This window comes from Pezoporus flaviventris, unplaced genomic scaffold (genome assembly GCF_033815535.1).
Source record: "Pezoporus flaviventris isolate CSIRO_AGI_PZ_B2104156 unplaced genomic scaffold, CSIRO_AGI_Pfla_v1 ptg000054l, whole genome shotgun sequence".
Lineage (NCBI taxonomy): Eukaryota > Metazoa > Chordata > Aves > Psittaciformes > Psittacidae > Pezoporus > Pezoporus flaviventris.
Window position 1 is genome coordinate 7,168,643 of NW_026892602.1, and position 26,981 is coordinate 7,195,623.

At 38.4% G+C, this 26,981-nt stretch overlaps 1 protein-coding gene across 2 annotated transcripts; it reads right to left on the reverse strand.

Moving 5' to 3' along the window:
- Positions 1 to 207: 207 nt before the first annotated feature.
- Positions 208 to 26,971, reverse strand: LOC133277345 (uncharacterized protein F13E9.13, mitochondrial-like). 2 transcript variants are annotated; one of them, XM_061469102.1, is made up of 7 exons: positions 26,896 to 26,971; positions 26,626 to 26,700; positions 25,581 to 25,663; positions 18,010 to 18,190; positions 9,837 to 9,987; positions 7,561 to 7,688; positions 208 to 1,557 (listed from the first exon to the last, which is right to left on the reverse strand). In XM_061469102.1, exons 2-7 carry the CDS (start codon positions 26,696 to 26,698, stop codon positions 1,367 to 1,369), a joined length of 807 nt encoding a protein of 268 aa, XP_061325086.1. In that variant the 5' UTR covers positions 26,699 to 26,700; positions 26,896 to 26,971; the 3' UTR covers positions 208 to 1,366. The 2 variants fall into 2 exon arrangements, with proteins under 2 accessions (XP_061325086.1, XP_061325087.1); XM_061469103.1 differs by having other exon boundaries at positions 1,396 to 1,557; positions 7,541 to 7,688.
- Positions 26,972 to 26,981: the final 10 nt, after the last annotated feature.

Here is a 26,981-nt window from a genome sequence, read left to right on the forward strand (position 1 = left end):
GCTGTCTACACTGTTCATTGTGTGTGATGAGCGTTACACCAACTCATGAGGGTTTTTGTCTTACAAAGACTACTACATCTAACATTACTCCATTTAGACTTGCATACAGCATTGAAGGAGTTCTCATCACCCATTTTATGCAGATGAAAACCCATTTGAGTTCCATTCACTTCTGAGTTTTTTGGATGTGAATGAGTAAAAAACGATTCAAGAAAGATGCTGGCAACACATTGTATTTTCACACTCACAGTGATGAATGTGACTTTGGCAACTGTAATCAGTTTCTTTAAAGATAATTATTGTCACACAACAATCCTTAGCAGTGTACTGGTCGTAGTTTTCAGCTGACTATTTGAAGATGGCTACTGTTCTTTGGGTTCTTTTAAACTTCCATATAGCTAAAAGATCAAATTCAGGGGGAACCTCTCACAACACACATAGTAAGACTGTAATATTTTCCCTCTACATTTTACAGGAAAAAATAAAAATCTGTGTTTAGCTGTCAGCTTTGTTAGAAAGGTTTCCATCATAATTACACTTTGTGTATTGGAGGGAACCTGGCAGGTTTTAACATCACTAATACTAGTCTGGAGAGGTACAAAGCTGTAGGAGCTTGCTGAAAAATAACAATAAACCTTTATTAAAATTTCCATTTTTTGTGAAAACATTTTGACTAAATTCCAACTCTACTTAAAATGTAATTAAATGTTTACATTAACTACCTAATAAGTATTGTAAGTAAATCAATTTCCCAATTATCCTAAAATTTTATATGGGATACAATGACTACATTTTTGTAATAAATACACAATTCTAATGAAAAAAAAAAAAAGATCTTGAACTTTAAAAGAGCCCTTCATTTGAAGAGATGAAAGAGCTGTACATTCATTCATTTATTATGTCTTACAACCCCCATGTGACGTAGGTTCTATTATCATCATTTTACAGATGGGGAAACTGAAAGAGTAATTAACTTGTCCAATTTACCACTCTTACCTGTAAACTAAGGGCATTCTATTGTACTCACAAGCAAAAAAAAACTCAGCTCACCTGTGATGAGTATTTACTACAAATTCTTAAAATCCATAGCATTTTACTTATAGGAGATAATACATTATACAAGACTTCAGAGAGTTGGTTTTGTGTTAACGCTGGCTTTGAGTGCCACAGAAATGTGCTGCCTAGAAGCATATATCAGAGCAAGTTTATTGTAAGCGCCACCCTGTTTCCCAGCTAGTTATGGAGATGATGAGTGTTTTCATTTCAAGTTATTAGCCCTTCAACCACACATTTGTGCTTTAATTCTGTATGATGTATCATAATACATTTATACACACACATGAAAAAATACTGTTTACTGACAATTTCACTCTCTCAGTTTACGTATATGTTCCATAAATTTCTTTACTCGGCCAGGATCAACAGCATTTGCCCAATAACCTTCTTTCTTGAAATACGAACCAATTATTAGAGCATTTGCATCCAAGTAAGTCATCACGTTCTCCAGAGTCACTCCAGACCCAACCAGCACAGGAATCTTCACAGTATCTTTAACCTCTGAAAAGAAGAAAACCAAAATTAGGGTTAAGTCCGTCTTTGAAACTCTACCAAGACTTTAATTTACACAGTTTTTCAACAATAAAGTTGAGGATCAAGAAAATAGTGATCACAGTATTTTGTACTACTTCTATAGAATGAAACAACTTCTCTAGAAAAAGAACTCCTTTAGTTCTCACTATTTTGTAAGATACAAAATTTGGGTCTTGATACCATACCTGTATCCCTCTTTATTCTCAAGGAACAAGATTTAACCACGATTAAGTAGAATTGGCTGGCAGAGAATGTACTGCATTTTACTATAGTCCCCTCACCAATTCATCTTTACTCCACATCCCTGGTAGGCAGAAATGCTAGATGCAGGAAGTTTTTGCACAGCACTTTTACTTACTGTGATTGTTACCATCATGCTTAGAGGCTCCGTTGTGCTTGAGGTACTACACCTACACAGATAGGAGCTATTGTTTACTACCGGGTTGCAATAGCACCCAGTATAGATTCCAGGCAAACCATATCTATTTGCCTTGACAAAGTATGCACTGGAATGACTGTGTGGGCTACTATGCTCCGTGTGGAGTCTCAACACTGTTCTCCATTTCCCTCACCTAAAGACATGTCATCACCTCCAGAGTCTTCCCATTAAGTAATCAAAATACAGCTACAAGAACAGGATGCCATTCTTGTTTTGATTTGTCATATCAACTCAGATTCTTTCTTGCAAGTCTGGTGAGAACATTACAGTGGCAGAACTACTCAGCAGAGCTGTGCTTATTACAATTCTTCTGTCATCAGTTTAAATCACAACATGGTAATTGAACTGGTGTGTATTTCTGCCAGGTATCCTTGCTGAATTTATGCTATGTTGACAAATAGTAGAAGATCTTCAGTGAAAAAACAAGAGCAGCCTTATTCACAGGGAAAAGGAATGTGTCCTCTACTTCATGACATATTTCAGGGACTCAAAAGTAGGAAAGCAAGCAGCAGTCATATAGACTACACTGATAGCTCCAGAAAGCAAAAGATAATAGTGATAAAGGCTACTTTTCTCTCCGGGAATGGCAATGAAACAAAAAAGCCCTTGTTGTTTTCTGTATACAACATGTGTTACTTTATCATCTGACCCTTCACCTGGCTCCAAAAGGAGAAATAAACAAAATATCAAACAGGGCTCAAAATATTACAGAACCCCTTCGTCCCTCACACACAGGGTGGATTCCAGTGCATGGTTCACTGTAAAATGCATACATTCCAACAGATCTGGCTGTAAGGAAATGGATCTACGGCTCAGCTACCACACTTCCCATTTTTTAGAACAAAACCAAAACGGGATGGCTGTTTTAAGCATGGAAAAGTTCCCCATAGATAGAAGTTATTTAGGAGTATTTTCTGCAGAACTTGGGTCAGTACTAGCCCTGGAAAAAGAAATAAAAATTAAAAAAATATCCCAGTCCAAGAATTACTAAGCATCCTTCTCATCCTCTCATTTCAATCTGACTGTCCTCAGAGTTACTTCTAGGACTGGATGCTTCATCCCTTACAGAAATGTTGTGAGGCGTTATTTCTGACCTTTAAACACATATGAATTACTTTAATGGGTGATAAACTGATGTGAGATCGTCAGAGCTTGTGGTAACTGGAGAAAACACATATGCAACATATAAGAGTCTGCTTCAAAACACTTTGTTTAAATGAAGTTTCATCAGCAGCCTTACTTATTAATTATGCTTCAGGGAAGACTAATTATTTATCACCTTCCTACTTAACTGAAGAAAGGGGATCAATTAAAATGCTCTTGAATCTCTTTTTAGGTCACATGACCTACCATTTTTCCATGTAGGAACAATAACTCCTCCTTACAAATATTTCAATACAAAAATAAAACCATTCTACACAGTCGTTATTGAAAATTTTAAATAAATCAGGTGGATCATGCCTATATAATTAGAACTTCAGTTATTTTTACACGTTTTTTTATTCTTATAGTCATCCTGCTTACAGGAACAAAATAATTACAGTTTCATTATTTACAGTATGATTACTGAAATCCTGTTCTAGAAAAATCACAATACCTATATAGTATCTATGTGCTCTTAGAAGCACCACATTTGCTTTACATAGATGCCAATGCATAATTAAGGTTCTACAACTGACCAAAGGTGTGTGCAACAGTACTTGTATACTGTATTCCTAAGGGAACTGCATTCCAAGTCAATATTTGTTTTTAGGACAAGTGTATAAGGCACATTAGCGGTAGTCATTTGATAATTATTTCATATTGCCAGGAAAAATTAAGAGCCAAATAATTAAACAGAGCATAATCACCTGGGTGTAAGACAGTCGCGTAGCCCTAGCAGAGAGGAAAACTCAGCAAAACCTGAGACTGTTATGAAACCACAAAAACCCCAAAGCTTTCCAAAGGAGAAAGGTATCCAACTCCTGCTGTCACCCATACATGACACATGGAGTCCACACACACCTCCTGAGCTGCAGGTTTATTTAGAGTGATGATGTGAGGAATGGCAATGGGAGTGCTCAGTCTGGATTAAGACTGGGGTACCGAATTAAGTATGCTACAGATGGTACTTCTACGTCATTTCCAAGCACATCAAGGCCTAAAGTTGATTAGTACAAGGTGATTTGTCTGTTGGCTGGGTTAATACAAATGCTAACTTGTAAAAGAAAATAAAGCAACAGCAGTTTGATATGCTGTTGTATGGCAATGTTCAGTCACTGTCAAGATGTCTCTAAACACAGAGATTTAAATCTTTCAGCTTTCTTGCCTTTCTTTTCCTGTGTGTGTATATATAGATATATATTATTTTTTTTTACACAAAGAGAGAGGGAGACAATTTTTTGACGTTACAGTAACAAGATCCTAAAGTTTACAGAACTTCCACGTTTCTCTATTTCAGTAAACTGTAACTAGAGGGCACTGTGCTCTTTCTTGTGGCAGTACATCCGCAGACATGTCTTTAATAAAATCAAATAAAGTAGTGCTTGGTTGCAAAGCACAATGAAAGAATTTAACTATGGTACGCACAAGTTACATGAAATAAAGGCCAAATGCTCCTAGCTTGAAAACAATGGTGAAGAGCAGCGTAAAAATAAGCACCACTGTGCCAATAACTTGCTTGACTACTCCTCTTTTAACAGCTTTTTCATATGCAGTAATCACTGTACCGTACACAACACTATGTTTATGGTAATGCTTCACTGAAACACATTTTTTTTTAATTCAAATGACTGTTATTAAATGTGGGGCTTACAAAAAGCACTGATCAGACTCACATCTCTTGTTTATTTCAAGAGTACCACAAAGGCAGCAGCCTCTATTTATACCTAAATGTATCATCAGAAGGTGAGAGGGTAAATCAGCCTTGATAACCCTTTTATGAACAATAACTAAGGAGGTGACAGTCACAGCCAGTTGTTGAATTCCTTGCTGTACCCTGTTTGCCACTGGTTACTCAGTTGAGGCCATTTGCTTTGTTTAAAGAGACAACTAAGCAGTTGTTATGCAAAGATTTAGTCACTTAAAATACAGACTAGATGCAAAGTAGGTATTTCTGCAGCTGGATCCAAAGAGAAAACCTGATAGATTACCACACTCCAACCAAAGAATGTTTCAGAAGGTAGAAACTGGAACAAACTTCTATAACTTCCTGAATGAAAATATGGTTTATTAATTAATTGTAACTAAAAATGCTCAGCTAATTCCTGCTCCTTAATAACCTGAAGTCTGATTTTTAGACCTTGTACTACATCAACCACTGGTGCCCTGGTATGCCCTGGGCCCTACCAGCCTCTGCGAGGGGCAATACTGATGGTTGCTTACAAAAAGGCAGTGACACAAACTACAAACAAAATCCTACTTAACACAGTTTGGTGGTTTGACAGGGAAACACTCATTTCCCCCACCCCATCACGTATCAGTCAATTCAACACAAAGACACAAAGGCAAAACCACTCTTACGTTACCGCACAACAAAGCTGAAAAGAAGACATGACAAAAATCTCATCCATCTCTTGGTTCTGCTTTCAAGAGATGCTTTGCAGTGTGATGAAAGGTGCCCAATCGTGTGTATCATCATAACACAGCACTTCCAGAGCTGCATAAATTCGTGAAAAGCAGAATTTCACTCACATCAACACCAGCTTTGTAGACTGCAGATCTGATTCCTTTTAAGAATCTGCTGACATAGTTATGCCTAATTTGTCATTTCCTTATACCCCGGAATACTGATTTTTAAGTTCTTCTCTTAATTGTTTTAAGCCAACATCGTTCTCATGAGAGGGTCTGCTAACATCCAGAGTGCTTTGACCTAAGTTAAAATAAACCCATGATCTTCAGACTCTTGTTTTCATAGCACAAATCCAAACACAAAATTAATGCGTGTATTTCATTACAACTGCCAACTCTGATTCATTTTGTTCTTTGGATCCACAAAGAGAGCAGGACAGACTGACATGTTTATTCACATAGAAGAAAAGCAGAAGCCAGGGTGCTATTTGTTTGGCGTCCTGTGATAAAAAAAACTTTGGGCCTGGAGGTCAGGTTTTGCTCTTTGATGCAGGAAATGAATGGCGGTTGCACATGCATTTGTGAAAGTGGAGTTTAACCTAGGATTTTGTCCTAAGAATTATACAATATTTTTTTTAAATTATTTAATCTGTATTGAGAGTGATGAGAGCATTAATTGCAGACAGGGATGAAGCTTATGATTAAGGAAATTTTGCAGTCTCTAAAATAGGCCTAGCTTTCGGGTCACCTGTTTCATGTATCATTTCTAGTTTTCTATGCCAAAAGACTCACCTAATTCAAGAGCTCAGTGTTCACACCAACCCATCATTTTAACATTGGTGACTGAAGCATAGCCATTTATAACCCATTATCTGGCAAAAAGTTTAACGTGTGAAATAAGAATCCATTTTGACAAGTTCAACATTCATTTTACATGCTGTTAAGCACATATGATATAGACAAAAATCCTGAAAACACTGAATAATTTCATGTTATTTCAAAAGCTGTTTGAGGCCCAGTATCTATGGCAAGTAAAGTATGTTTTTCACGCTGATCAGTGAACAAAAGTTGAATACAATACACTCTGCACTAGAACTTCAAAACATGACAAGTTAAAGCATGTCAGCAAAAATAAACCCTAAAAAAAAAAAAAAATTACACGTTCTATTTTATGTAGAGAGACCCTCGAATTCAAGAGATTAAATTAAAATTAGTGATGAAAATTAAATGCCACCATGACAGAACTTCAATTCCAGCATGGGAGCAATCCAATTTCATAACAGCTCAAACTTATGCCAATAGAAAAATGTGAAGAAACTTGTAACACTTTGGAAAGGGTAACAACTTTGGTCGAATGACCCTCCCTTGACAAAAAGTCCACACCATTTAAAAAATATTTTGATGTAATATCTGTGTATCTACCAGTGAACCTGTACTCTTTCTGAAATCTTCCAAGCAGTACTTCCCTTGGTATTACTGATCAGAATGTTGCCTTATCGAAATTCCCCTTTTCTTTCAGGACTTGAATTTCAGTTGTGAAAGATAAAAATGCCTTATTCTTCAATGGAAAGATTTATAGTTAGGTAGTTTTCTAATAGGGCTATAAAGTAGCTTTTTTTTATATGAAGACTTGTCAGAAATGAAAAGTTGTGGGATTTTTTGACATGGTTTTGTGGACATTTTTAATATTTTCTTTGTAGTTAAACCTCAGCATCATTCAGTGTTACAAAGGCTTGAAATAATTCTCATTTTCATCACAACAAATTGTTGTTTAGAACCACAAGACAGACAATCTGAGTAGCACCTCAATTACATAAGTTCTCCTGTATCAAATCAAACCCAACAGTGAGAGGTTTTTTTCTTGCCTCTTCATTTTTTTATTATTTTTTTTTATCCCTTAAGGAACAGCAGATAAATAGATTCCTTTCTACATTAATCCAGATTTGCTGCCCATTGTCTTACCTTTGTCTGACAGCTCTCACCTTTCAGCTCCTGGGGATCTGCAGGCAGTCCAGTTGCTGTGCCAGTCAGTATAACCCCATCAGCCAGGAAGAGCTCAGCCGCCGAAGCGGTCTGGGCCACGCTGACATCCGCCGTCAGAGCGTGAGCACTGTCAACAGTATGAACATACCCTGTGGTTACTGTTGGCACACACGTTTGTTATTCACCTTGTTGAACGTTCAGTCTAACATTTTCTTCATCTTTCCTGCTGTCAGAACAACCAAAGGCAAGCTTTGTGAGAGAGGGCAAGCATACTGTTTTAAACTAAGAAGTAACGTCACAACATGAACAAGAAGGAAAAAACCCAACCTTTTCCATCAGGGAATTATAATTGATCTGTCTATCATTCTGGGTCTCCTGTCTCTAAAGACTGATTGCTGAGTGTGAACTACCAAGTGTCAATTGAGACAGCTACTTACATGTCGAGCACCTGTATTTCAGAAGTGTTGAGCACACATGGCTCTGACTTCAAGTGGGAGTTATGGATGTGCAGTCATTCATAAATCAGATTATGTTGCTAGAACAGAATTAACAACCTCCATTTTACAAAGTCCAACTAACAGCAAGTATAGTTATTACCTATGATTTAATCACAGGAATCGTCTTACACAGTAGTTGCAAACATCAATTACCTGCAACCTAGCTTTTCAAAAGCAGTCTTTGTTATATGGGTGATGCATTTTGTATGAAACCTATGGCAAAAGCAGCGTTTAATTTAAACAGTTCTAAACTTTGTAAGAAGTCCAGCAATTGCTGGTTCAACAGCTGACTTTGTTGTTTCAGTATTTACATTTAAGTAGAAACCAATGGCTACGGCTGGCATGTTGCACTTATGAGCGGTGCTGGAGACAGCCTCTTTCCTGGATCTGCCTGGATGGACAACACTCCTGGGGGGGGGTGGGGGGTGGTTCATGCTCTGGCCGTATTCAGAGGCAGCATATATGTGCAGTGTGATGGATGGGAAAGGAAGTACACTAACTCCCTTTCTGCAGCTGGAGAAAGGCAGGCTTAACTAATAAATACATACAATGAGATTGAAATGAGGTTTAAGAGTAATAGGCACCCTAAAACTAGCACATGGAGGGTAGCCGAAACACAGCAAGTAGACAAATAAATAGTTTCTGCACATTTAAAGAAGAGGAGGCTAGCAGCTCTCGGTGGCAGGCACATTTTTCTACATTAGAAAGCTCAACCAACATGTACTGTAACATTCCCTTTTCAGCTTATGAATCTGCCTGAAACAAAAACATCTTTTCCTTTACTCAAAAGCAAACCCTTTGAACAACAGAAGTACAATCCAAATACCAATTCATCAATTGTCAAGACAGTCACATGATGCTATCAGGGTTTTTTTTAGAAAAAAATCTAATGCACTGTATTTTCATTCATATATACATATATCTTTATATATATAAATCATGAGAAAGAAACTATTCTGAAGGGACTGTAAAAGCTTAATTTGGCCACTCTGCATTGTTTCCATTCTACTTTGAAATTTATTACCTGTTTATTAGGTTTTTAAGATCTTCCAGACTTGGTTATTCCCACAATTACACACATACTACACACAAACATTTTAATTAGGTTGTTTAGCATGTATAATACATAACACTTGAGCAGTTCTTCTGGGAAAAAAAAACAACACAAAGAGTGACATCTAAATAGCTGAAAGTACCAGGTGACAGTTATGATAAAGTATCAGCAGAAAAGAAACTGGATTCATCTGTCATAAATTCTTTCTGTTTGATAATCATAGAATATAATCCATACATAGCGCTGATTTAAGTAGAAGAAACCAGTATTATTGGCAGGAAGGAGAAAAAAGAGAATGGCTCTTTTAAAATACCATAATATTATGATTTGGGTTCTTTTATATGGCAACTGCTTGCATAACTAAAAACAACCTTGTATGCCTAGCCTGCAGAAAGAAAATTTGTTTAAACATAACAGCCAAGTATACAAAATCTCACCTAATACCAGATGCAGAACTTTTTTCAGTCTGCATTTATAAATCTTGAAGGTTAAACAATGGCAAACTTCACAGATGCAGCAACATGGAGCTAACAGGTGCACATTCATTTTTAAATATAATAGCACATAATGACCTTAATAGCACTGCAAGACCTTGCTTGATCAATAAAGTTATCCCTATATCATTAACCTTCCTGACACTAAATAAGCATTTAAAAAAGCAAAAATTTAGAAAAATAAAGTCATTATTACATTCATATTTGCATAAAATATTGCTTGTTTTTACCTATGTTTCTTTTTAATATCAGCAAAAATCTGAATGTTCTCTGCTCCAACTTGTTTTCTGTATCGTAGCAGGTTACCTGCACAGGCATTTATAATCCCTTCATCAGCAACATGAGAAAACACAAACCCTTCAGCACGGATAAAATCAAGACCTGAAAAAAACACAAAATTAGCAATATCTTAGCTAAAACTGAAGCCTGAAAAACAGGAATTCTAAACCCAAACAAAACCCAACCTGACTGCCCCCCTTATCTAATCCTAACACAAGTTGTTCCATAAGCTCTAGGACAAACCAACCTTGCTTTTTCACATATTTAAATTTTACAGTTTTTATTTTCGCCTATATTATCTCCAACTTCTTTCCATCTTACTGCCTTCAACTCTCACCTCCTGCACAGAGACACCAGTTTTCCCCCTACCCCCAGCATTTCCCTTCTCTTTCCCTGCCCTTATCGGTTTGTCCCTGAGAAGAGCCAGCTGCACACCCTGTTGTAGAATAATAGAATAGTTAGGGTTGGACAGGACCTGTTTCTTGCTCTGTGGGCATGTGATAACAAAAAAGCAGGTAGGTCAAAACACAGCTCTTCAATCTCAATGATGCGTCTTCTCTCCGAAAGAGTCATTAACTTGGGTCTCTCTCCTCTTTCCTGATCTCTTTCACTGTATTATTTCCTTCCCAACATCTATTTCATTAAATACACCTGAAGTTGCCCATCAGGTCAAAAAGCACCAGGGATATGGGCAGAGAGGAATAGTATTTTCTTCTTTCTTTAGGAAAGTAGGCAAGAAACACAGCCTATATTATTATATTATATACAACCTCCATCTGAATGTATCTTGTTTTATCTACACAGCACCACATCAATAAATTACTTCTAGAACTCTGTCAAAGGTACAAAAAGAGAAGGTTTGGCAAGACTGAAACATTTTCCGCCCTACTCCAACCATCAACTCTACCATGTCTATGTTTTATACCATATTAAATTAATTTTTTGCACTAGGAAGGTTTTGTGGAATAGATACTGAAGATTACGAATAGCAGTGACTTCACAGGCCATTCATCTACGCTCAGGGACACAGCCTTGAAATATCTCTGTGTTGAAATCCTGAAGCCTTGGGCCAGTGTAGCAAGCCCACAGCTGTGAGGCACCAAGATTGAATTCTGACTCCCTTATTGTATTCCCCTCTTTTCTCCAGTCTTTCATAACCTCGAAGTTTATTTCACCTGTCACTTAACACATGTGTAAAAGCTCTGCATTCATCTAGCCTTTTGCTGTTCTTCCAGTATGCTTTAGAGGTCTCTTCCAAGCCCTTCTGAAGCTCTGCTGCTGCTCCAGCTTTGGAGTCAGCTGCACGTTTAATTAGAGCTGACATCATCCCAAGGAAATGAATGCATGTGAAAGCAGCCATCAAGAATGCAATCCCACCCACCAGAGAACTGCTTCGGCAACAGAGGCCTCACTTTAGCACATTTCGAATACAAACATAAACGATCTTTAAAATGTATTTACCAAATGACAAGGTGCCTGTTTATTTTATAATTTCAGTTTCATTCCAAAAGCCCTGAAGTTGCAGAAACAGAAGCTTATGCCTTATAGAGAAGAGCCTGTATTACTTAGCAACACAGAGAAGAAACATCAAGCTAACAAGAAACATCACAGATGGATGCCAAATCAAATGCAAGCTGTCCTGTGCCTTGAGACTACTGAGTGAAAGGCATGGATAACTCTCAGGATCCAAAGACAAGAGTGTACCACAAGTATAGTTACATGTGCTAGTAGATGCTGGGTAATAAACACACTGCAAATAGCTAGACTGAGATTTCTGCATCTAGGAAAGCAAGCTATAGGCGCAATTTCTATAGATACTGCATTGTATAGCACAGTTCAGAGTTATACAAAATGACTTCTCTAATCATAAGACTGTTGATGACTCTAGAGATATGTTACATTTTCACAGCAATCAATGTCTAACTCAGAACAGGGGCTATTCACAGAGTAATTTCATTTATTGAAGTCACTGCTTACATGTTGTTTGGTGATGTTTGGTTTGTTTTCCCTTAACTTAGTAATTTAAGACTTTCTGCTAAACATTAGGATTGTTTACATAGTTTAACAAGGCTGTACTCTTTATCTGGGTTTTTGGAGGCTATGAAAATACAAACTTTAACCAAATGTAATAGGTACAGGCACCAAATCATTACCCTGTGAAGCCATAATCAAATCCCATTAATGAAGTCATTCTTATGCTCATAAAATTGTGAGAATGATATTATTGCTTACTTTCACATTTGGCAAGTTGAAAAGTAATAGCCATTGAATAGTTAACAGACAGTCCTATTTCTGACTTATGTGGGAACAAAGCAATTTTGTCATCTCACTGGAAAATAAAAACAGGAAATTTCCAATGAAACCTAATAAAGAGAACTTCAAGACTGTATTAAGAGCATGTAAATCAAATAATTAGCTGCGGCAGGGCCTGCTCAAAGAACTAAAGTTCGTCTCTCTTTCACAAGTTAGTGTTAGTCCACTTAATTTAGTCATATTTAAACACCTTTACCTGAACAGCTGTGGTCTAACTGTAGAGAAAAGCTTTATTTCTTCTTTTATATTTTCCTTCCTATGATAATTTATGATTAAAAGGGGAAAAAAAAAAAGACTGAAACACTTCTTTTGCTGGGTAAGAAAATACTGCAAGATGGAGCTGATGGAAGAAACATCCACCTTAAATGCTGCAAATGTGCATGTAACTGCATTTTGACAACCCAAGACAGTGAATTGGATGCAGCCACTGAGAAGCACTTTCTCAGGTATGTTTCTTCTCTTCAGCTGTAAAGTCAAAAGGAGCTGAGAGCAAGGATGTACTGTTTCACAAAGATGGGATCCAGCCCCTGCTCCTGTTGCTGTTGAAATTTGGACTTTACATGAAAGCAAGATGCTGCAGGTTAACTTAACTGGTGGTATCTTGTTTTATAGGTGCAGTAAATCTTGGCTCCCAGCTCTTCTTACCTTCTTAAAGCAAAAAGAATTGGAAAGACTAATTTTATGCTGAAAATGAAAACTCAGAGGAGTATCAACTTTGGCTGCTATTGATGCTAAAGGCACACAGTCTCCATGCTGTGAAGACCTTTTGCTACTCAGGACATAGTCTTGTAGCAGCTCCTTCCACACTCAGCATGGCACCATGGCACCCACAGATGCTCCCAGGAATGCACATGCCTGCTGAAGTTCTCAGTTTTGCTGCCTCCGTGCCACCACAGCATTACTAATCATAAAACAGTTAAGACTGGAAAGGACCTTAAGATCATCAAGTTCCAACCCCCCTGCCATGGGCAGGGACACCTCACCTAGACCATGTCACCAAAGGCTCTGTCCAGTCTGGCCTTGAACACTGCCAGGGATGGAGCATTTACCACTTCTTTTGGCAACCTGTACCAGTGCCTCACCACCCTCACAGCAAAGAACTTCTCCCTTATATCTAGCCTGGACTTCCCCTGTTTAAGTTTAAACCCGTTTCCCCTTGTTCTATTGCTACAGTCCCTGACTGAGAGTCCCTCTCTGGCATCCTCGTAGGCCCCCTTCAGGTACTGGAAGGCTGCTATGAGGTCTCCACGCAGCCTTCTCTTCTCCAGACTGAACGGCCCCAACTTTCTCAGCCTGTCTTCATGCAGGAGGTGCTCCAGCCCGCTTATCTGACATGGACAAATATTTTTGAGTTGTGACAATGCTGGAGAGAATTAACCAGCAGTGGTAGTTTAAAAAGAAAAACAAAAAAGCAGTATACAATTCTGTCCAATCGTATTCCACCTTAAACAGTATCATGAGCTGCAGCACATGAATTCCCATGCAGGATGTATCTGCTGGTGGGTGAGGGAAAGCAACAGTCTCAGACAACAAAACTGTATTTATAAAAGACATGGAGATATCTGGGTACCTGGGATATTTTCTGATATGAAGTCTCATTTAATCAGCTATCAACTGTGTCATTATCATTGATGAAGACTAATTCAGAACTGGTATTTCAGTAACATGATTCTTAAAGGAGAAAAGGGCAGTCAGGTGGAGATCCAGTTGGACTAGATGATTAAGTCCCTTTGTACTGAACTATTCTAGATTCATAAGATCAGAGAAGATAAAACTTACAAACTTAGACCTGATTCATGCCAAATGTAACACAAACTCACCCAGGTGCAAGGAAGCTGCACCCTACAGCAGACCCTAAAATCCTTTCTCCCAAGACCCAGACTGAAGCTCTGAATCTCCACAGTCAAGTAGGGAGGAGTAACTGGAATATGAGTATTCCTGTGCATCACTACAGAAATACAGCCCTGGGGACTGTTTTATGCCTGGAAGATCAGCAGATGGCCAGGCCAATATTCTGCAATGGCAATTTTTCTTGAAATCCTTCTTCTCACCATCAACTTTGACTTTATTAGGTTAATGATGGGCCAGTTATCTATTTCTTCTTAATCACTGCTACATGTTGGTAATGGAGAGCATGCAGAATGTGCAAAATAATAAAGGGAGTATCACCAGCATATACTCCCTGTACTAGAAAGGATTGGCATCTCTTTTGCAAAGGCCTACACAGATAGTTTAGAGCCAAGAAAACATTTCACTAATGCAAAAGAAAACACAGATATCAGCTTGAAGGCCTGTGGGCAATTCCTTTAGACACAACAGTCCCCTCGAATATGAAGCAAACAACAGAAGCCCAGGTAAATAACACAATGGTTAATTGCAAGAAAGAAGACACACTGATAAATAAGAAAGAAAAACCAAACACTGCGCCTAAATATGACCCAGACTCAGTGAATATATTGTGGCCATTCCTGAGCACTGAGAGATGATAAGTAATATCTGCTAAACAAAAATAAATAAGGGAGCATTTCTACAGACGCTCATGGAACCTGCTTATATGCATCATTCTGTTTCAAGCAGATGTAGTTAATTAAATCAGAAACTACAGACAGGAAATTATACACTTCTAAAAACCACATGGAACACCTGTTAATAATGAACCATTTGAAAAGTAACTGTACAAACAAAGTCTGATTTGCTTCTCCACAAAGAGCATTTTAGGAAAGAAAGAAGATAATACAGGCTTTGGAGGATGTCATTAAAATAAAGTATTAAGTAGTGTTGTCTTTTTTCTGAGAATAAGAATTTGAGATTAAGGGGATTCCAGTAAAAAATACCGATACAAAACTGTACTATTCTGTGTTGTCTCCATGTTTTGTGGTCTATGGCTCCATAGTGACATTAGTGTATTTTAAATTAAAATGTCTACATTAGAAGAGTGAAAAGTTGAGTGGCAGAGGACTTTAATATTAAGGAAGGTGTGGCATGGATCTCCCCCACTATCAGTATATATAATGACACTAATTTTTGGGTGGCCTAATTTTGACATATTTATCCTTATGAACAGACAGCTTTCGACATAACCTCTTGAAGACAGAAGCAAAACAACAGACACAACAACACCTTGCAGCGAGGTCCAGGGCCGGAGGAACCATGGCCCACCAGATTGATGCCCTTGGGCAACTGCATCCTCAACCCCCTGTGCTGGAGTTGGTGTGCTGAACCAAAAGCGTGCAGCACTGGAGTCTGCAACAACCTTCTGGAGTGGAAAGGCTGTCGGCAACAATAGTTTTGGCTGGACAGTTGTTATTTGATTACATGAGAAATCACTTGCTCCTTAGAAGAGTGGAGACACAGCAGTCTTCTTTTCCTCAAGATCTCCCTCTATTTACCTGTCATTGCCCCACACCTCTGAAGAACTCAGCAGAAACATGTTTTTGCTGGCACTCTCTCCTTTAGGTGCCTAGTTGAATAAATAAATGCCTCCTAAAAAACCAAAATAAATAAATAAAATCTCTCAGCCTTCTCAGATGCCTTATCTGCTGATGTATTACTGTTATTTTCACATTTATCCAGTACTTTGTCAATATGCTAGGAAAATTCAGTAATTTCATCTATTACTATTTGGCTATCCTCAACAGGTTTATTAGCATAACCACATGTTGCTGATGTTGAGGTTCTTCTAGTAACGCTGTATACTGCTGACTTCTTTCCCCCTTTACAAAATAATATCATTACCTTCACACAGGTTTTTCTAGCTAAACCACCTTCAAGTATTTTTTCTAGTAAAAGTATGCAGAGCTTACTTTACTTTAGGGCAGAGCTACAGGTTGGGCAGAGAAGAGATTCAGAGCAGCCCTGCGGAAAAGGACTTGGGGGTGTTGGTCAATGAGAAACTGAACATGAGCCAGCTTCAGTGTGGGCTCACAGCCCAGAAAGCCAACTGTATCCTGGGCTGCATTAAAAGAAGCATGACCAGCAGGTCGAAGGAGGTGATCCTGCCCCTCTACTCTGCTCTTGTGAGACCTCACTTGGAGGATTGAGGGCAGTTCTGGTGTCCTCAACATAAAAAGGACATGGAACTGTTGGAACAAGTCCAGAGGAGGGCCACGAGGATGATCAGGGGACTGGAGCACCTCCTGTATGAAGACAGGCTGAGAAAGTTGGGGCTGTTGAGCCTGGAGAAGGCTGTGTGGAGACCTCATAGCAACCTTTCAGTATCTGAAGGAAGCCTACAAGGATGCTGAGGAGGGACTCTTCATTAGGGACTGTAGTGATAGGACAAGGGGTAATGGGTTAAAACTTAAACAGGGGAAGTTTAAATTGGACATAAGGAGGAAGTTCTTTACTGTGAGGGTGGTGAGGCACTGGAATGGGTTGCCCAGGAAAGCTGTGAATGCTCCATCCCTGGTGGTGTTCAAGGCCGGGTTGGACAGAGCTTTGGGTGATATGGTTTGCTCATGGCAGAGGGGTTGGAACCAGGTGATCTTAAGGTCCTTTCTAACCCTAACTGTTCTATGAGTCTATGATTAATAGCCACCTATTATAACTGTGTTGATATTAAAGTCACTACTAAGCTGCTATAGAACAACTAGTCAAAGATTTGCTACCTACAAAGCAGCACTCAGTTTACTACCATTTTGCTTAAAGTGATTTTCTTTTCTTTTTTGCTTTCCTGCTCAGTGAATTCGAGACAATTATTTTTAGAGAAGTGTAATGCATTCAACACAGGCCTTTCCTAGTGGTGTTCTGCAGTTACAGAGCAAATAGCGCAGAACAGCAGCAGAGCTGAGCAAACCCCAAGCTTTCCAGGCATTCTCTCCTTCATTAATAATTGCTGAGAAGTAAGAAAAATACATTGTTCCCACACTATTTACCTTATTTAGTGATCAGTTTTGCTCCTAAAAGGAAACAAAGCTCACTAATGGTTAGACTATTGCTTTTAAAAATGTGTAAATATTTTTGCAAATGCCTCTGTACCTCAAATATTCTACATGCATACAATTCCTAAAAATTAAAACTGGATTTGTTAGCATTTTTGCTTTAGGTTTTTATGTAGGTTTTACTGCAGCAATGAATACTTGGTTTTGTCCGTTTCTCAACTGGCAGGATACCTTGAAAGTAGCAACTTACATAGTACAAAGCCTTCCATATTAAAACAGACTCCATATCTTTAAATCATGGAATGTTACAAATAACTAAAACTGCTTCAGCAAGCAGCAGGAGCACAAAGATTAGCAAGTCTAGGATTCATGCAATAAACATAGATTAATTTATATTTAATTTCCCCAAACGTAATTTAATTTTAAGTAGTTTGGCTAGCTATACACTCAATTTTTTGTTATTACATAAAAGCTTAATTCCATCCATTCATTTCAAAAAAGGCAATGAAAACTTAGTTTTAATGGATAACAGTAGTAGCAATATATAATCAGATGCTGATACAGGATACTTATCCACAGTGGGTTAAATTGATCCTTAAATATAACTTCACTGAAGTAAACAGAGTTACAGCAAAGGTGGCTTTTAGACATGAGTGGGTTTAAACTAATCATTATATTTAGACAGGTTTCACCTAGTAAGCTGTTGCAGTGGCCTTGGGATTTTTAGCTGCCTCCAACTGAAGCAGTGCCCAAGTACCATCGATTATAATCAAGCAGGCATTTTTCTCAAAACCTAATTTCTGCTTTTTCAGGGTACAGTGCACTTTTCATGTCTCATTTTTCATGGTATCTATGTTAGTACAATACACAATTTGCACAGAGTGAATGCCATAGCAAACAACAGTAATAACTGACGAGTCATTTCTATTACCTGCAGCAAGAGCAACTGCTATCGCCTGTTGATTTGCAGCACACAGGATCTGGGCACCCAGTGCTAGATGGGGGCAGGCTCGTCTCACTGCAGCACTAATGACTGTCATCGCTGCAGTTACTTCAGGCCCAGGACACACCGTGTAAGGAAGATCATGCATGTTTTCTATTATCAAGCCATCCTGGAGAGATTATTATAAAGAAATATCATTAAACTGGAAAAAAGGAACTTAAAAAACATGGCTAGTTTACCATTATGCTATTCTGTATTAAAAGACACAGGCACTTAAAGGTTTTCCTTCAAACGAAGGATTATCTACAGTAAATTGTGTTGATGCGTATTACCGTTCTTAAAAGTGCTTTCATCAACAGCATGGTATTTGCAGGGAAATCATGAAGAGAAACAAATGTGATTTTAATTATACATTCATCAATTTTGTTTCTTTTGATCCATCCTAAAATGTGAACTATAGGCAAATGAGTTAAACCTTATACCTCATTAAAAATAATGTAAAGTCAAACTTCAATTATCCGAGTGGAATATAGGATATTGAGTATGTTTGGATAACGGAGGATGTAGAGATAATCAAGACAATTTCAAATTAAATTAATGTCAGAAAATGTGTTATTTTTGATAAATAAAGGATTTTTTTGTTTGACTATTACTGTATCTATTTGTAGTATTCCTAATACTATGGTTTTAACTGAGACATTTTTCTCATTCCAGATTCAGAATTACTTGAAGATATTGCTACTTATTATCTCCTACACCATTCACTCCACACAAACATACTCTTAGCATACAATGGAGTGATTAAAAAATGTTCTGCAGATATAATTTATGTGATTTATTGAATATCTTGTACTTTTCCTATCATTGTAGAGTATATACCAGAAAGTTTTCAACAACTGTAAGTCATATATAATTTTGTCAAGGACTAATAACAAAAGTATAGCTGTAAAATATATTTCAAGTCTGATGTTCTGCATTTGCAGAGAGGATGTTAAAAGAAGCTAAACATTTCTCACCAGCTTCAATCTGAATATAAAAAAAGTCTAATAGATTAATTGTACATATAGAAAATAAATTTCATGCTCTCTGGAGTTCTATCACATATCTTAATCCTTTAAAATGAGAGCTTTACATTTCAAAGACATTGTAACTGAGCCAGAATAGAAGGAACAATGTTTCAGAAAAAAAAACAAAACAAACCAACTAGAGATTAGAGAAAGAAGTCTGGTTAACAATAACATAGAGAATCAGGAAGGGGGAGTGGGGGAAGATTTCTATTTTAAAAAAACTTTTATATGTAATGCTTCTTTAATCTTTGTTGCAGTGTAGAAGCTCTTTTGGCAGTAAAAGATAAGAGAGTATATAAAATGCAGTCAGCATTTAATGGCTGAATTACTGAGTGAGCTACAGACATGATAAATAAACACCTAACATGCAGGATGAGAACAACAGAGTGGAAGTCATTGGTGGGAGAACACGGTCAGACTGAGCAGACGACCCACATGCATTCATTGCAAGCATTCAGCCACCTTTAACAAATGGCTTACAGCTGAGTATTTAAACACTCAAATGCATGCTACCTTAAAAACAAAAGGACACAAATGATAATGAAAAAAGCAATCTGATATGAGCACCCAACGTTAGACCTATGCACTATTTGCTACTGTTCATCAACGTATTGAATTACAGAATTCCAGTCCCAGAAAACCTCAACTAGGCAAAAGAAAACCAGATTTGACAACTAATCAAAACATCTGTCCTGATTTTGTTTCTGTGTCCAATTCAATGTATAGTCTAACATCCACACTTCTCTACCTGTGATGGAAGGTAGCCAATACAACAAAGGTGACAACCAGTCCTCAGAAAACTCATAGTATTTTCAGAAATGGAAAAAAAAAAAAAAGGAAAAAAAAATCACAACCTTTTAGTCTGTTCCTCTGGAATGGGGTCACAACTGTTCCAACAAACCTGAACTGACCAAATGGTGTTGAAACCCAGGTGCAGTTACCAAATCCTTTGTGGGACCAACAGAAAGAGAAACCCCTTGGCCTTTTGTCCTCTGTATACAAATTTATTAGGTCAGTCTAAGCAAGAATGCAAAGTTGGTCAGTAGCACTATTTGGCAAAAAGATTAATCTAAACCTATACCATTTTAGCAAAACAAAACAAAAAAATGCAATGATCCCTCAAACCCAGGTATTTTTCTTGAGACCACAGAATCTAGAAGCCCTTGGTGCTTGCCTTAAGTATGCTTTGCTAGGCAGACTTCACCAAAACATGGGTATCTATGAAACTCCAAGCTTATCAAAAGGGCAAGGAGATAGGGTCTGCAAACCAGCTGCTTTCAGGCAGTCAAGAATCAACCTCAATAGGACACACATGAAGAAAAACACCTGGGAATGGGACGTCAGATGCTCAGCTCCTGAAGAGCCATGCTAGTAGCAGGAAAAGCAGAATAAGCTCACAGAATTCCACAGAAATTCCACAGTGAAACTGAACTTTCCATGGCTTCCTACTACTTCAACAGCTCAGGATTTGCATAAAGCAAATTATTCCATTAGATTAATGAATTGATTCATTTTAAAATTAATTAAAAACCTAAGCCATGCTACTGTGCATGTGAATTCTTGTTCTAAATGCAGGCATATGGGAGGATTCCAACATTCCTCTCTTCTGCCTTGAACTTGCTATATTCACTTTTCAGCAGTTGTCGCTTCCTATGGCCTCAAGGCCCACAGTTACAGTGAATATTTTTGGTATGACTTTAATAAAGTCTTCTTCTTTTGGTACCATCCAATAGACTCTGTTCTTTTGCATATTATATTTTATTTAATTAAAAAAAGAACAACATACGTTCTGCAATAGTGAGAGCTGAATTACAGATGCATTAACTCAGAACTTTCTTTCATATTTTATATAAAAAATAACACCACAGATTTCTGTGTTTACTGAATTGATATGTATATAAAACAGATATCATTACTATCAGGCAGCTAATTAAAATGGTGGAAAGAAAACCCTTATGCTGAATTCAAGTTCTTGGCACTTAATCTTACAGTTTAGAAGTTCATAGGAACAGCTACTGTATAACACACTTCAAAGAAGAATTTACTCGGATAATAAAAGATAAACTCTAGCAAATACCTTTTGTGTTCCTTTTCTACTGAATATTATGATTATTTAAGTGTTGCTTATATATAATGGCCTCATTATAAACAATTCTCAAACGACATATTTTCTTTTTACTTTGAATGACTTCTGAAGTGCTATGTATGCGTGCAAAGTGCCTCTTGTATCAGAGCTACCTACTAGAAAATAGGTCATTTAAACAGCTCTCTGATTTTATAGAAAAATAATTTCCATAGCTTTATTCCACTTATAGAAATAACCTCTTAAAGCACTTCAGCCTCATACACACATATCATAGTAGAAAAATCTCAAATGTAGTCACAACACTATAAACCACAAATATAACAATCTTACAAGCTTTAACTCAGTATCTACCTAATGTAACTTTTATCTAGGACAAATTTAATCTTAGTGTTTCCTTTAACAGAAAGGTCTTACCTATAAACACATGCCTACTAATACAAAACTTTACAAACTTAAAACAATTCCTCTTTCTTCCAGGGAGAAAAGGGAACTATACCTTGCACTATACCCACCATTATACAGGCTCAGATGTACACTGAGATAACCACAGCCTTTCCCACCACCATAGTCATGGGCTCCTTATGAAGGAAATCAGGTGCCTTTGCAAAGTATTTATGACCTGTGTCGCAGCACAGCTTTGTAGCTATTACTTTTAAAATTCTATCTCTAGAACAAGAGGTTACTGCTTTAATAGACATAATTAAATATATTACTAAGCAATTCTCCTGCATATGATCCAATGGCTGAAGCACCTCTCCTATGAAGACAGAGCTCCTATGAGCAAGTTGGGCTTGTTCAGCCTAAAGAGAAGGCTCTGGAGACACCTTATAACAGTTTTCCAGTACCTAGAGGGGCCCACAAGAAAACTAGAGAGGGACTTTTTACAAGGGCAGGTAGTGGCAGGACAAGAGGGAATGGTTTTAAATTGACAGAAGGGAGATTTAGATTAGACATTAGGAAGAAATTCTTCCCTGTGAAGGTGGTGAGACACTGGCACAGGTTGCCCAGAGAAACTATGGCTTCCCCATCCCTGGCAGTGTTCAAGACCAGGCTGGACAGGGCTTGGAGCAGCCTGGTCTCGTGGAAGGTGTCCCTGCCTGCGGCAGAGGGCTGGAACTGGGTGAGTTCCAATGTAAACCAGTCTGTGATTCCATTATATACCATAGGAAGTATTTGTCTGTTTTATTCTACTGTAATACAGCGAAGATTTGAAATGTTAATCTCTGTAATCCAAGTTATAACTACCTACATGTTTCTATGAAGAAACAGTACTTTATTCAGTTATTAAACAGAATATTATGTTATTATTATCTCAACTGTTATTAAAGTCTAATTTGAATCCAAACTATCATTGTAGTTAAGAGTAACAGGGTTGAAATTCTTTTTTTTTTAATCAATGTAAAACATGTAGTAGCAAATCCCATTCCAGTTACAAAGACAAATGAAGCATCAGGAGGATGAGCACTGGTAAAAAAAAGTGAACCAAAATTTTGTGTGGTAAGAAGCACCATAATATTTGCAATTCAACATAACTTTATGTTTTGGGGATTTTTTTTAAATAGAAATAGTTTTACTTGTGTATCTCTAACTGTTTTTAACGTCAGCTACTCAAGTAGCTACAGCTAGATTACAGCAACTAGTAGTAAAGTGATCTATTTCAATGAAATTAGAGGGAACTTGTGCTCTATTTTCTGGCTACAGAGAAGCATCAGAGACTGAACAGAATGAATAAAAGTTTACTTGAATACACATTTTGCATTTGTCTTAAGCAAAAGCAGATACAAATTGGAGGGATCATAGCTTGCTGCTTATAAAATCTTGCCTAGGGAATTTCATTGTTTAGCAACACACGAGTACAAAGCATATACATTTTGAGCACAGATGGCTTCCTAACTGAGCACTCACTTGTTTTCATTACTGTGCTGTAATATCACAAATCTTTCATATTTATTATGTTAAGCTGCTAATGTGCCAGACAAGTCACCTTTTTCTGAAAATACTAGGATTTATCCAAGTGCAATGCATATTGAGTGAGCAAGACCATATACTTTATTTGTAAATGTTAGCACAAATTCAAGCAACTTGAGAAAATATGTAAACATCTAGTTGTGGCAAGATGGTTACTTATCTTCTAAAAGATTTGGAAATGCTGTCATTAGAAACATCTGTGGAAAAAACCTGTAAATTTCTAGCTCTTCTTTCGCAAGAAAAAACAGACAGCTTAGCAGATCACTTGAGATACTGAGGGGCAAACCCAAATATATTTCCATTACATATGCTGGATAGTTACTTTGGAAGAGTGGTGATCTCTGTTCAGAAGCCAGGAATTCCTGAAAGTATCTATCACAAAAACTTACTTTTCTTTTAAAGTACCATGAAAAAATACACAAATAAATTGCAGAATATGTTAGGCAGCTATACTGATATTTATGGATGCTCTCCTGATTATTTCTGACCTTTATGGCACTAATAAGGATTTGTTTGTCATACTGCTGCTATGACTGTTAGAACAAAGATTGGTGTGGAATGTACACTGATGTTCTTGTGACTTCTACAGCAAATCAACTAAACATAACTTCAAGCCTTGTATTTGTCCAAATGTGCAGAGAAATGACTGCATTTACCTTATCTGTCCTACCCAAGAATTATGCTTAAAAATACATTCAAGTTCAGAGGCTGTAATACGGGAGGAAAAAATGTAAACCAGTTAGACCTGGAATAGCAAAATTTATTTCAACTCTTGAAAAGGCAATAAAGTATAAACCCCAAATTAAAATTCTGTGTTAGAATGGATTTTAAAGCTTGTCTTAAAATTGTTCCAACTTCGTGTATGTCAGCAGTGAAAGTAACTGCTTCTGTACCTTCCCTCACCTTTAGGTATACTTGGTGTTTTCTATCTGCTGATAAAAGTTTTGATGTGCAATTAGTATGTAAAGAAATGGGTAAACAAGCACTGAAACTTGAGGGAATGGCTTTACAAATTAGAGATCACTTGTATAACCACTTCCTCTAACACAGGAAGACAAAGACTAGTACTTGCCACTCTTCTGATGTAAATTAAATCATGTTATACCTCATATCATCATGATACTGTAACTGTAAAGTCAAAATATAAAGTCACGGTACAGAATACAGAGCTATTGCACACCTGCTCTGTCAACAGGCACAAAAAGGAAGAAAACTTACTCATCCTGTACAATTTGCAGTACGAGATTATTCTAACTGGGCGGCCATCTTGTACTTGCCCATCTGATTCACAAGCCCAACTATGTAAACATCATTTTTTCACACTGATGTTTATCCTTTAAACAATTCCCAGGATTCTTTCTAATTTGCTAGCTCTCTCTGCCCATAATCTACTTCATGTGACTTGTCTTGCATTGTGACCTTGGTCTTCTATAATTTAGACTAAGTTCTTACATTCAATTTTGTTCAGTCCCTAAAGTCTCATGGTAACTTACACCATTAAAAATGTTTCAACCAGCTTGTTGTGCAGACAGCAACAGCCCAGAGTAGTGGCTACTTGTTCATTTAAGATATTTTTCAAACATTGGACATTAGGACGTCACCTTACCATGCCAGAAAATGTACATAATACTGTACACCCAAAGACTGGTGCAATGAAATGTTTAAAACATGTCTGACCTTCAAAAAGTACATGTTAAAATCTATTGACCAATGAAGATTACTATTCCACTTTAGGTACAGTGGCAATTCAGTCAGTAGTACTTGCCTTGACTTGCCTCTCACTGAGACTGGCCTTTTGGGCCTTCTCTTCTAGATGTGCAAAGCTGGCATACTTCCAGTCAAGCGGCTTGAATAGAAGGGTTAAAGGGCAGAAAAGCTTCTAAGCTTACCTCTTAGTTTTTATTCCCTGAATAATCTGTGGTGTTTTGGTACAAACCCAAGCATGGGGCAACCCTGCAGCCTGCAAGTGACTGAGATATGCAATGCCTTGGCTGTGTGAGAGTGTGCCTCCATGACTACATGAAACCAGAGTACTGCACAGAGCTAAAAATACAGTGGCTTGTCAGACTGGATAATGAAGGATTCTACAGCCAGATGCCTAGAAGGTCAGCAACTGTCCATGTTGCAGTCAATGTTACTTTTTTTCTTTCTCCCTTAAATTGACTTGATTCTTAGAAACTGATGGTAATCCAACTGAAGCAATTCAAATTACACAGTTTGAGTCTAAGCTTTTTCAATCGTTTTGGGTGCATGTGATGCTTATTTTAGGTTTTGTAATCAATCCCTACTTACGATATTGAAATGAAAGATGTGGATTTAAGCATCTTCCTAAACTGTGTTAAGACTCTTTGAATTACAGACTCAATTTAAAAAATATTGCCTATGCAGAAGCAGCTTTGTGTAAATGCTGCTATAGGAAGTAGGAACCCAAAACTTACAACTCCAGCATTCTTGTAAACTTCTGCCTCTTGACAAGCTTGATCAATGATCTGGGTCAATGGAAGAGAACTTCTTGGTGTCCCTGCAAGAGTAATGCTGCTTACTCAAGGATTGCACAAACCAAAACCACATACAGTAACAGCTTTCAGGTTAACTATAGAGATTGGCACACTGAAATAGGGAGAAATAGAATAAACTTGCTACAAGGTTGATTATGACATGCCTTAGTGGCATCTCTCTCATTAGGAGAACTTCTCAGGTCTGCTGTAACTGTTCGGCTCCTAAATGTAACTGACAAACTCGATAAATACCTGCTGTATTCTCTTATTGTACCTGATCTGCTCTTGGCTTGTTATTCCTGTACTTATTATACATTAGTGATGTTCCATGCAATACAGCCTATGGCAAGACAGATATCTAGGTCTGCAGAACACCTGTGCTACACACAAGTCAATTTAAAATTACATAAAGATATCTTAAACTCTAATCTGCAAGGTTGATTATATCTGAACTTCGGTATAAGTGCTTCATAGCAGAAACGAACACACATGGATTTTGCAGAGTTCAGCGAGTTTCACTTAAGAATAGCTCCAAAGCCTTTTCTGATGTTTGGGCTCCTAAAGCTCAGAGTCTGAAATGTGGACTGTGAAGAGCTCTCTGGCAGCTTGGTTACATGGTCTGTTTTCATGGAAGGCTGGCCATGCTGCCTAGAGCCTGCTTCTGGGAAAATGTGGAGCTTGGTGAGCTCTGGGCACCAGCCTGTCAAGGGGATCTGTGAGAGCTCTACCTGACATGTGGTAGAGTTGTCCCCTGTCCCAACGCCCCTTTGTGTGATTTTATAACCGTTGCCTCCTCAAACACGGCTCACCAAAACCACCCCGTGTTCCCTGTGCTCCTCACCCAGTAGTACCTCCTGCCTCTGCTACTGCTGGAAAGGGGGAACGTGCAAACCTATGGTACTTTATGAGGGGCCCGGGGCGGCGGGCCCTCTTCCGGGCCACAGCCGGGCTGACAGGTGCCGCTGCCGAGGGCGCCGCCGCTCACCTGGCAGCGCTCCCACGTGCACCACCCCGACGACCGCTGTCTTCAGCCGCCCAAAGAGCCTGGGTAGCAGCATCCCTGCGGGGAGGAGAGAAGGGATCAGGGCCGGCAGGGGAGGGGTGGGAACGACAGGTCCCGGAGGCGGCCCGCCTCTCGCCGTGGACAGGCCGGGCCCGTTCCCGCTCGCGGACGGGACCGCCCGGCCTGCTGCCACAGCTCCGTCCCTTCCGCTCCCTGCGCCTTGGGTCACCTCACCCCGCCACCGGCATCCACCTGCAGCAGCCCTAAGCGCTCCTGCCGCTTCCGCGTCGGTGCCGCCGGCCCCGCCCCCGGCCCCGCCCCGCCCCGCCCCGCCAGCC

Bases quoted from the DNA above. Each gene is read 5' to 3' on its own strand.
- LOC133277345 (XM_061469102.1), bottom strand. From the start codon at position 26,698: ATGCTGCTACCCAGGCTCTTTGGGCGGCTGAAGACAGCGGTCGTCGGG. The intron at 9,988-18,009 runs GTAATAGAAATG...TGTTTTTTTCAG, and splicing joins AGCAGTTGCTCTTGCTGCAG to GTCTTGATTTTATCCGTGCT. The intron at 7,689-9,836 runs GTAAAAACAAGC...TACTGTTGACAG, and splicing joins GATATTAAAAAGAAACATAG to TGCTCACGCTCTGACGGCGG.